Source organism: Stenella coeruleoalba (genome assembly GCF_951394435.1).
Source record: "Stenella coeruleoalba genome assembly, chromosome: 19".
In the NCBI taxonomy this organism is placed as follows: Eukaryota; Metazoa; Chordata; class Mammalia; order Artiodactyla; family Delphinidae; genus Stenella; species Stenella coeruleoalba.
This window is the reverse complement of record NC_137165.1, coordinates 15,569,877-15,582,091: the sequence shown is the minus strand read 5'-3', so window position 1 is coordinate 15,582,091 and position 12,215 is coordinate 15,569,877. Positions and strand designations below refer to the sequence as shown.

General features: G+C 38.4%; 1 protein-coding gene across 2 annotated transcripts in view; it reads left to right on the top strand.

Annotated features, from left to right (window-relative positions):
- Positions 1-12,215, top strand: part of TAOK1 (TAO kinase 1) — a 140,250-nt gene that overhangs the window by 114,822 nt on the left and 13,213 nt on the right. For both annotated transcript variants that reach the window (XM_079903959.1, XM_079903960.1), the window contains 3 exons: positions 3,805-4,041; positions 6,459-6,587; positions 10,588-10,791. In XM_079903959.1, coding sequence (XP_079760085.1) covers positions 3,805-4,041; positions 6,459-6,587; positions 10,588-10,791 — 570 coding nt within the window. The remainder of the gene's footprint in view (positions 1-3,804; positions 4,042-6,458; positions 6,588-10,587; positions 10,792-12,215) is intronic.

The following is a 12,215-nucleotide window of genomic DNA, read 5'->3' as shown; positions in this document are numbered from 1 at the left end:
CAACACAGCCAAAAATAAATAAATTAAAAAAAAAAAAAGTTTTAGAAAACTTAAGATCCATATCCTTAAACCTAGTAAGTCCATTTATTTCAAGTAAAACATTCAGAGAGTAGGTATATTTGTGTACAAAGATATGAGTAACTATATTATTCAATATGATTACCACGTACCATAACTCAGGCTGACTTATGCCTTGGATTTTTTTCATACAATAAAATGCGTAGATCTTAGGTATTCAATTTGAAGTATTTTTAGTGGTACACATTATGTTAACCATCGACTAAAAAAAAAAAAAATTAAAATTTATTGTCATCCCACAAAGTTCCCTCATACCCCTCTTTAGTCAAGTCTCCACTCTCATGACCACCACTTTCTGTTTCTTCACTATTGTTAGTTCTAACTGTTTTTGGATTTTATATAGGTGGAATCACACAGAATGTACTCTTTTGTGTCTGGCTTATTTTGCTCAGCTTAATGTTTCTGAGATTCATCTATATTGTGTTCATCAAAGTTCATTCTTTTTTATTACTGTAAATATATTTCCATTGTGTGAATATACCACAATTTTTTAATCCATTCTTCTATTGAGGAACACTTGGTTTGATTCCTGTTTGGGGCTATTACCCATAAGATTGTTATAAACATTCTTATACAAGCCTTTATGTGAACATTATGTTTTAATTTCTTTTTGGTAAATACCTAAGAGTAGAATTGCTGAGTCATGGGGTATATATATGTTTAACTTCCTCTGTCAAAGTTTTCCAGGGCTTCCCTGGTGGCGCAGTGGTTGAGAGTCCGCCTGCCGATGCAGGGGACACGGGTTCATGCCCCGGTCCGAGGATCCCACATGCCGCAGAGCGGCTAGGCCCGTGAGCCATGGCCGCTGAGCCTGCGTGTCCAGAGCCTGTGCTCCATGGCGGGAGAGGCCACAACAGTGAGGGGCCCACGTACCGCAAAAAAAAAAAAAAAAAAAAGTTTTCCAAAATGGTTGTACCATTACACGTGCCTATCAGCAATGTGTAAGAGTTCCAGTTGATCTATATCCGCTCCAGCATTTGGTGTTGTCACTTTTTTTAGCCATTGTAGTGGGTGTGAAATAGAATCTCATAGTGGATTATTTTGTTTGTTTTTTGCATTTCCCTGTGACTAAAGATGTCACCATAATAAGCACCTTTTCATGTGCTTATTGTCTGTTCATATATCTTCTTTAGTGAAGTGTCTCTTCAACTCTTTTGCCTGGTTTCTTACTCAGATGTTCACATTATAATATTGATTTGTACGAGTTCTTTGTATAGTCTGGATACAAGTATTATATCTCATATATATCTTGCAAATGTTTTCTCTTCATCTGTGGTTTACCTAGTCTTTTTCTTACTGTTGTCTTGATGAGAGGTTAAAATTATTTAGTTTTAAATTCCAATTTAAACAACCAAATTAAAACATAGGTAAAGGACTTGAATAAACATTTCTGCAAAGAATGTAATACAAGTGGCTAACAAGCACATGAAAAGTGCTCAATATCATTTGTCATTTGGGAAATGCAAATCAAAACCACAAAGAGGTACCACCTCACATCCACTAGGATGGCTATTTTTTAAAAAAAAGAGGGCCTTCCCTGGTGGCACAGTGGTTAAGAATCCGCCTGCAAATGTAGGGGACATGGGTTTGAGCCCTGGTGCGGGGAGATCCCACATGCTGCAGAGCAACTAAGCCCGTATGCTACAACTACTGAGCCTGTGCTCTAGAGCCCATGAGCCATAACTACTGAGCCTGCATGCTGCAACTATTTAAGCCCGCACGCCTAGAGCCCATGCTCCGCAGCAAGAGAAGCCATTGCAGTGAGAAGCCTGTGCACCACAAGAAAGAGTAGCCCCCACTTGCTGCAACTAGAGAAAGCTTGCGTGCAGCAATGAAGACCCAATGCAACCCAAAATAAATAAATAAATACATTTTAAAAAATAATAATAATGCTGCAGTGAACAGGAAGGTACAAATATCTTTTTTTTTTTTTTTTTTTTTTTTTACAAATATCTTTTAAAAAAAAGGAGGGCTTCCCTGGTGGCGCAGTGGTTGAGAGTCCGCCTGCCGATGCAGGGGACACGGGTTCGTGCCCAGGTCCGGGAGGATCCCACGTGCCACGGAGCGGCTGGGCCCGTGAGCCATGGCTGCTGAGCCTGCGCATCCGGAGCCTGTGCTCCACAACGGGAGAGGCCACAGCAGTGAGAGGCCCGCGTACCGCAAAAAAAAAAAAAAAAAAAAGGAAAGGGCTTCCCTGGTGGCGCAGTGGTTGAGAGTCCGCCTGCCGATGCAGGGGACGTGGGTTCATACCCTGGTCTGGGAGGATCCCACATGCTGCAGAGCGGCTAGGCCCGTGAGCCATGGCCGCTGAGCCTGCGCATCTGGAGCCTGTGCTCTGCAACGGGAGAGGCCACAACGGTGAGGGGCCCTGTGGACCACAAAAAAAAAGAAATTTAAAAAATAAATAAAAATGAATTTAAAAAGGAAAAGAAAAGGAAAAAAACCAAAATAACAAGTGTTGGAGAGAGTGCAGAGAAATTGGAACTCCTGTATATTGCTGGTAGGAATGTAAAATGGTTCAGCTGCTGTGGAAAACAGTTGATGATGCCTCAAAAAGTTAAACATAGATTTACCACATGACCCAGCTGTTCTACTACTAGGTATATACCCAAAAGAATTGAAAACAGTTACTCAAACAAGTACACTACACACATGTTCACAGCAGCACTATTCACAATACCCAAAAAGTGGAAACAACACAGATATTAATATTCACCAGTGGATGAATGGATAAACAAATTATGGTATATGCAAATAATGGAATATTATTTAGCTATAAAAAGGAATGAAATACTGATACATGCTATATACAACATGGATGAACCTTGAAAACATGCTAAATTAAAGAAGCCAGACACAAAAGGTCACATATGATGCTATTTATATGAAATATCCAGAGTAGATAAATCCATAGAGACAGAAAACAGGTTGGTGGTTACCAAAAGGGGAGAATGGGGAGCAGCTGCATAACAGCTGTCTTTTAAGTATATAGAGGTGGTGGTTGCCTAACATCGTGAATATACTAAATGCTGCTGGGTTGTTCACTTTAAAATGATTAATTTTATATTATGTGAATTTCACCTTAATTAAAAAAATCAGTTTATACATTTTTGTCTTTATAGTCAGTGCTTTTTGTGTCCTGCCCAAGAAATATTTGCCTGCGCTATGGTCATGAAGATATTTTGGTTTTTTTTCTACTTTATGATTCTGGATTTTGTGTTTATGTCAAATCATTCTCAATTTTTGTATATAGAGTGATACAGAAGTCAAGATTTTTTGTTTTTGCTTTTATATACAGAGAACCAGTTGTGTCCGCAGAATTTGATGATAACACATTTTTTCCTCTTTGAATTGACTTTTTGGTGGAAAATCAATTGACTAAATATATTTGGGTCTATTTCTAGATTTTATTCTGTTCCTTTGATCTGTTCAGCCTATTCTTCCACCAATTCCACATTGTTTGGATTACTGAAATGTGTGTCTTCCAACTTTTTTTCCCTCAAGATTGTTTTGGCTATTGTAGGTCCTTTATATTCCAACATAAATTTTAGAACCAGCGTGTCTATTTCTTTAGGAGACCGCCTGGAAATTTAATTGGAAACTGCTCACTGGAATCTCTTACAGTGATTGTCTACTTGGCTAAGTAGTAGAGTGCTCTAAAATGCTTCTGAAATAAAAATGTTTTCCTTAATTTTATTCTTTTCTCTCCATTGTTTGTGTGTCTAGGTTACAAGGCAAATGCAAGAACATGAGCAGGACTCTGAGCTTAGAGAACAAATGTCTGGCTATAAGAGAATGAGGCGGCAACATCAAAAGCAGCTGATGACTCTGGAAAATAAGTTAAAGGCTGAGATGGATGAACATCGCCTCAGATTAGACAAAGATCTTGAAACACAACGTAACAATTTTGCTGCAGAAATGGAGAAACTTATCAAGAAACATCAGGCTGCTATGGAAAAAGAGGTGGCCAATTCAGTATTACTATTTTATTTACTCTAGATTGTAACCATCTCAGAATTAACCAAGATGGCATTGTGATGTTAGGATATATCTTCCCCAGAACCAAGCAAATCAGTTGGGGAAAAGAAGAAACATTTATATAAATTGTGTAATATTAAGTACTGAGTCTGGGAAGCAACAGATGTGGGATTATTTCCTGACACTGATAGTTTTATAGTATCACAGTGGGTAAATCATGCAACCATTCTAGGCCCTAGGTACCCTGATTATCTGAGGAGTTTGTTAATCACCTATCAATAGGTGATTTAGGTCTCGAAAAATCATTCATGATTCTCTTCTCTGTGATTTTTGGAGACCTATCTTAAATTTATAGCAGCATTTTAATATCAGAGAATAATTGAAGATTATAGAGAATGTTAGAGATAATAAAAGAGGTTCAGATTAAGATTTAGCCCATTTGTGGGTTTTTTAAAAAATATTTATTTATTTATGGCTGCATTGGGTCTTCATTGCTGAACGCAGGCTTTCTCTAATTGCAGCGAGCGGGGGCTACTCTTTGTTGCAGTTCAGGGCTTCTCTTGTTGCAGAGCACGGGCTCTAGGCGTGCGGGTTTCAGTAGTTGTGGCACGCAGGCTCAGTAGTTGTGGTTCACAGGCTCTAGAGCTCAGGCTCAGTGGTTGTGGCACACAGGCTTCGTTGCTCTGTGGCATGTGGGATCTTCCCAGACCAGGGCTCGAACCCGTGTCCCCTGCATTGGCAGGCGGATTCTTAACCACTGCACCACTAGGGAAGTCCCAGCCCATTTGTTTTTTGGTGTTTTTTTTTCATTTATGGCTGTGTTGGGTCTTGGTTGCGGCACGTGGGATCTTTCGTTGTGGCGCCCGGGGTCTTCGTTGCGGCTCACAGGCTTCTGTCTGCTTGTGGCGCATGGGCTCGAGAGTGCATGGGCTCTGTAGTTGTGGCACGTGGGCTCCAGAGCCCGTGGACTCTGTAGTTTGCCATACGCGGGCTCTCTAGTGGAGGCACGTGGACTTAGTTGCCTTGCAGCATGTGGGATCTTAGTTCCCCAACCAGGGATTGAACCTGCGTCCCCTGCATTGGAAGGCCGATTCTTAACCACTGGACAACCAGGGAAGTCCCAGCCCATTTGTTTTTTTACAAATAAGTGTCATTTTACTATATGATTTAAGTATATTTTTTTAGGATTCTTGTTACGTGAGACCTTTTCTTTTAATGTTTTTGATGTCCCATCAGTTAAATTTTATTTTGATAGTCACACTTGTCAGGTAAAATGTAAGCTTCTCTGTAAATTCACACAATATCTAGAAATGTGTCTGGCTTGTCCACATTGAGGCATTATTTATTATAGTTACCCTGTTCAGCCTTTCCCCCTAAAATAGAAGAACTACTCTCTCATAATAGAGAATTTGGCAAAATAATTTACAGAGTAAATAATTATTTGCTTTTGAAGTAATTTGATGAAAGAATGTATAGATATTTAGAATCCTGTTGGACATGGGGTAGTATTTTTAATAACTCGGGAAGAGGTAGATACATATTTAGAAAAGCAAATCATGAAACAGGATGTGCAATATGATTACAGATTTATTTAAAATGTATGTATGCATAGAAGTAAATAGGAAGGGTGTGCACCAAAATGTTTATATTGGTTATCTCCGGGTGGTAAAATCATACAAGATTTTTTTTGTGTTTTCCTGTATTTCCTAAATGATCTACAATGAATATGCATTGCCTATATAATCAAAAATAAAACAGTATGATATGTATCTAATATTTAATATTTTCATATTACTTAATATATAAGTTAAAGGTCAGGGTTTTGGGGCTTCCCTGGTGGCGCAGTGGTTGAGAGTCCACCTGCCGATGCAGGGGACACGGGTTCGTGCCCCGGTCCAGGAAGATCCCATATGCCGTGGAGCGGCTAGGCCCGTGAGCCATGGCCGCTGAGCCTGCGCGTCCAGAGCCTGTGCTCCGCAACGGGAGAGGCCACAGCAGTGAGAGGCCCGCGTACCGCAAAAAAAAAAAAAAAAAGGTCAGGGTTTAATTTGAAGAGGAGAATATATTACATTATTTAATATACAAATCAATCTAGATAAAAGGTCATTACTTAATTATATTTGTGGATAGATATATATCTGTTTTTATTTTCTTGGGGGAGGACATGTAAAATTTTTAAAAAGGTGAAAACATTTTGATTTTGTAAAAGATCAACATATTAAAGATGAGTTCCATTTTACTGGTTCTCTGAAATTCAAATAATAAGATGCTGAGTAATTGGTATTGGTAATGCTTATACTGATTTTATGTTCTTAAGGGTAAAAATATCCTTAGTGGTATATATTAAACTGTTGCTTTGAATCTACTTAACTAATTTGATCCATTTTTTAAATTTCCCATAGGCTAAAGTGATGGCCAATGAAGAGAAAAAGTTTCAGCAACATATTCAGGCCCAACAGAAGAAAGAACTAAACAGCTTTTTGGAGTCCCAGAAAAGAGAATATAAACTTCGAAAAGAACAGCTTAAGGAGGTATCTATTTTATAAAAATTTTCACGCCAGTTGTCTACTTATTGATTTTATCTATTGATGTTGATTGACTCATAGAACCATTAGGATAAATTCTTCTTCTGTTGTTTGTGGCCACTAAATGTTTACCAGTTTGAATGAAGGCAAACTTTAATCAGTTATTCTTCAACAGTTACTCTTCAACAGATATCTTCAATTGAGTAGGATCTAAAAAGAATCATCTCCTAAAAATATAAATTATTTTATTTATAATAGTTTTCGTATGCACTTACTAAATAACTGACTCACGAGAAATAAAATACTTGAGCTGTGATCGATGTGGAAGCAACTTAAGGGCGGCTGGCCTGGGCTCAGGGCTAGAATCCCTGAGGACCCAGGAAAGGGCAAGGAGGTGGGTGGCAGGCTCCCCAAGGACGGGTCTGAAATCATCAGGATCTAGACGGGTATTGGGCTTCAGGACATTTATTTCATGTCCCTCCATACAGGCCCTGGGGCCAGGTGTGGGGGCAAGAGACCAGGCAGGGGTAGCAATCAATAATGCGGACAGACAGAGCTCCCCTCGAGACAGATGAGATTAAAGGTTACAGGGGAGCCACAATGCCGAGGTGGGGACTGGCAGGGCAGGGGCAGCTGAGAGAGGGAGGGTGAGACCAGGCCCTCATTGTCACCTGCAGCATCCCTTTCCTGCCCCAGTCCCCGCTACTTTGGGGAGGAAGGGAGTCCCCCCCAAAATATACTTGAGCTGTGAAAGGAAGCCACACATTTCTTTTTCTAAAAGTAGACCATACCAGGCTTCCCTGGTGGCTCATGGTTAAGAATACGCCTGCTAGTGCAGGGGACACAGGTTCGAGCCTTGCTTCGGGAAGATCCCACATGCCATGGAGCAGCTAAGCCCATGTGCCACAACTACTGAGCCTGTGCTCTAGAGCCTGCGAGCCACAACTACTGAGCCTGTGTGCTGCAACTACTGAAGCCCACGCGCCTAGAGCCCATGCTCTGCAAGGAGAAGCCACCGCAATGAGAAGCCCGTGTACCGCAACGAAGAGTAGCCCCTGCTTGCCTTAACTAGAGAAAGCCTGCGTGCAACAACGAAGACCCATCGCAGCCAAAAATAAATAAATATATTAAAAAAAAAAGAAAAACTTAGACCATTCCTTCTTACTTTTGGCTCAGAAGATTACAATAATTTGTTCACAGAGTAAGGATAAGAGGCATATTTGCTCATCACATTTTCTTTAATAGCAAAACATGCTGATTATTTATTTACGATTCCACGATTTCATATTTATTTGCTCTCCATGTGCTGCATTTTTGAACTTCTTTTAAAAGCAGATGTAGTCTGACTTTGAAGAACACCTTGATTGTTCCAAGGCAGTTTCTGAAAGGGGGTAACTATTCAGGATAGTAGTCAGGAGAGAGAAATGATATGTCTCAATTTAGACCCCCTTTTACAGACTGATTGACTGAAATTTTTAGTCCATGTAATTAATTATTAGGGCACTGATAAATTAATTGGTCTTGATAAAATAATAGTAATCTCTTTGCTAGTAATGCTTTTGTTTGTGTAGGATTTATAGTCACTTACTTAAATGTTATTATGGACATATTGTTGGCACAAAAGCTTGCTCTGTATACGCTGCCAACTGAGCTTCATTGAAAAGATTTTTCTAACTCTAAAGGGTATAACCTGTAATATATTCCTGTGACTGTAATACAAAAGCCAAACTCTATATTGGCACATTGGGTTTGAAAAGACTGTAAATAGGTCCCCAACTGTAAATAAATATCCAACAAAATGCAGTTTTACAGATCCGTTTCCCAGTGAAATGAGATTTTCGTTTTATGGGTGCATTGCTTTAGGTAATCCTTTAAGCATATAACAGGTAGTCCAGCTAATAAATTCATTTTCTTTTAGAAGCCAAATTAGTGTGTATTTATGTGTGTGAGTTCATTTAAAACAATCATTTTTAGCATAGAGGAAGGGATATACTAGAATCTTAGTGGAGAAGTTCCTGGCAAAAGATTTTGAAAAATATACCCAGGTGATTATTTATGTGCCCTTTCTCTTCCGTGTGTACACATATACCCTTAAGTTTAGAACTACTAAAATTTTTTTTATGTGTTTGTATATCTTATGAACTAAAGTTATAAAGAACTGATCTCTTTCTTGAAAACCAGGGGAAGGACCATAAGGTTAGTAGTCTTTGAAAAATTATCTTATACCTAGGAAAGATGGCTTATTTATATACTGTGCAACATTGTTGCTTTTTAGGTTGAAGATATATTAGTATTAATTATCATCCTAGAGTTTGCCTCATTGAGCGCATTGTCAGTGTTCTCATCTGGCCCAATATAAATGCATTTTCATTTAGATAGTTTGTAAGATAATATATATATTTTTTTGAAGTATAGTTGATTTACAATGTTGTGTTAATTTCTGCTGTACAGCAGAGTGACTCAGTTCTACATATGTATATTCTTTTTCATATTCTTTTCCATTATGGTTTATCACAGGATACTGAATATGGTTCACTGTGCTATGCAGTAGGACCTTGTTGTTTGTCCATCCTATATGTAATAGTTTGTATCTACTAACCCCAAACTCCCAGTCCTTCCCTCTCCACCACCACCAGCAAGTCTGTTCTCTATACCTGTGAGTCTGTTTCTGTTTGTAGATAACGTTCATTTGTGTCATATTTTAGATTCCATATATAAGTGATATCATATAGTATTTGTCTTTCTCTTTTTGACTTACTTTGCTTAGTATGATAATCTCTGAGTCCATCCATGTTGCTGCAGAAGGCATTATTTCATTCTTTTTTATGGCTGAGTAGTATTCCATTGTATATATGTACCACATGTAAGGTAATATTTTATTTTCACTTTTATTATTTTTTTATTGGAGTATAATTGCTTTACAATGTTGTGTTAGTTTCTGCTGTACAATGAAATGAATCAGTTATATGTATACCTACATCCCCTCCCTCTTGGACCTCCCTCCCACCTCCGCCCCCCACATCTCCCCCATCTAGGTTTTCACAGAGCACCGAGCTGAGTTTCCTGTGCTTTAGAGCATGTTCCCCACTAGCTCTCTATTTTACACATGATAGTGTATATATGTTAATCCTAATCTCCGAATTCTTCCTACCCTCCCCTTCCCCCACCTTGTGTCCACAGGACCGTGGAAGGTGATATTTTAAATGCTATAGAAAAGCACTGGTTTTGATTTGTTTAGTTAAATACGATTCATAAAAAGGGTTTCTATTCTCCCATGGTTTTGTTGATTTTCCATTTAATTTCTAAGTCTTTTATACTGAGTCTATCCATAATTTTGCCAAAAACTTAATATTTAGAATGTCAGAAACCAAGAAGTGACACATTAGATGTATATTTGCCCTAATATTAATTCATATAAATAATTTTTACCTGAAAGCACTGCCTTATGTCTCTTCTTGGGAAGCATTTAAAGAATGATGTGTTTTACTTCATTTACCAATATTGTATTCTTTTAAAACTAGTAACCATCATAAATGTAGCTGTGTAAAGCTAAAAGGTATGCATGTTTTCTAGCATACATTTCTCTTTCCTGTCCTACTTCACCGGTTAACTCAAGAAAAGGAAAATATTACCTACCTCCTTAAGGTCATTGCCCTGCCTTGAGCATTAGAAAGGACACAGATTAAGTACTTTTATTTAAATGCACCAAATACCAGATGATATATTCATGCAATTAATTTTTATGTATTTTGAACTGAGTTTTGGTTTTTTTGGTTTTTTTTTTTTTGCGGTACGCGGGCCTCTCACTGTTGTGGCCTCTCCCGTTGCAGAGCACAGGGTCCGGACGTGCAGGCTGAGCGGCCATGGCTTACAAGCCTAGCCGCTGCGTGGCACGTGGGATCTTCCCGGACCAGGGCATGAACCCGTGTCCCCTGCATCGGCAGGCGGACTCTCAACCACTGCGCCACCAGGGAAGCCCGAACTGAGTTGTTTTTTATGTTGCCAGGAGCTGAATGAAAATCAGAGCACCCCAAAAAAAGAAAAACAGGAGTGGCTTTCAAAGCAGAAGGAGAATATACAGCATTTCCAAGCAGAAGAAGAGGCTAATCTTCTACGGCGTCAGAGACAATACCTAGAGCTGGAATGCCGTCGCTTCAAGAGAAGAATGTTACTTGGGCGCCATAACTTGGAACAGGACCTTGTCAGGGAGGTACGTTTGAAACGAGAATATTTCCTGAAAGTATGTTTGTCATTTCCCAGACTCAGGGTCTTTGCACTTGTACCTCCCTCAGCCTGAATTCTTCTTCCCTAGATTATCTACATGGCTTGCTTCCTCCCTTCATGTCTCTCCTCAGATACCACCTCCTCAGAAGTGCCTTCCCTAATGTCCAAATCCTTCTTCTCTAAATGTTCTTCTCTGCATTTCTCTCTCTTACACATACACACTTTTTGGGGGTAAGTTTCTCGTCCTGCCTAGAATGGAAATTTTCTAAAGTCACTGGTTTTGTTCCGGTCTTTATATCCCCCTAGTATCTGGCCCATAGTAGGTATTCAATAAATATTTATTAAATACATATTAAATCTGTGAATGAGAGGGGTGTTCATTTTTAAATACCATAAAATTATTGGATACTTTATACCTTTTGAACTGAAATGGGTGCCATTAAGTATATGTTATCATTTAACACATTTTTTGTAGTCATGTAATTATTAATTGAGCAAATGTAGAAACTCTTATGCCAGTGAAAACATATTCTCACTATCAGGGATACCTGTGAGCACAGATTAATTTATTTACAAGAGTGGCTTAAAATAAACTTCAAGTATAGCATAATTGTTCAAATTCACTAATAATTAAATAAATTCAAATTAAAACAGTTGCATCAATTAAATAATATAAAGACTAGCAACATTGAATCCTAGTAGTGGCATTGGGAAATGTGCAGTGTTGCTAAGAATATAAATTGATACTGATATATTGATAGATATGCTTTTATCTATCAAATCCACTCCTAGAACTCTATCCTAAAGAAATAATAACATTATATGATGCATCATGAATAAACATTTAATGAAAATTTCTTTATCAAGCAAAAAATGGAAAATTATGGTATTGCAAAGCAGAAGCTTACTATGAAACTTAAAAAAAAAGATCTGTATATACTGATCTGATCTGGATGTATATCCATTATATTGTTAGGTGAAGAAAGCACATTATATGCCTATAATGTATGTTATTCAGTTTTTAAAACTGTATGTTTTTGTGTAATAGATGTTTCACGATAAGCATGGGGAAGGTTGGGAAGCATTTGCACCAAACTGTTGGCCTCTGGAGAAGGGGTTTGCAGGGGCAAAGGGGGTAGGTTTGACTTCTGTGTGTGTGTGTGTTTTATGCTTGTTCTTTTTAATCTGAAAAAAAAAAAAGAATTAGAACATTTGTTGAGCAGCATGTGTGAGGTATTGTTCTGAGAACTTTCCATTTGTGAACTCACTTCATCCTCACATTAAATCTGTGAAATAGCAATATTATTATCTTCATTTGAAAAGTGATGAAACTGAAGCACAGAGAGTTTAAACAATTAACCCAAGGACTGCTCATAGGTAGCAGAGCCAGATCCATGTTCTTATTCACTA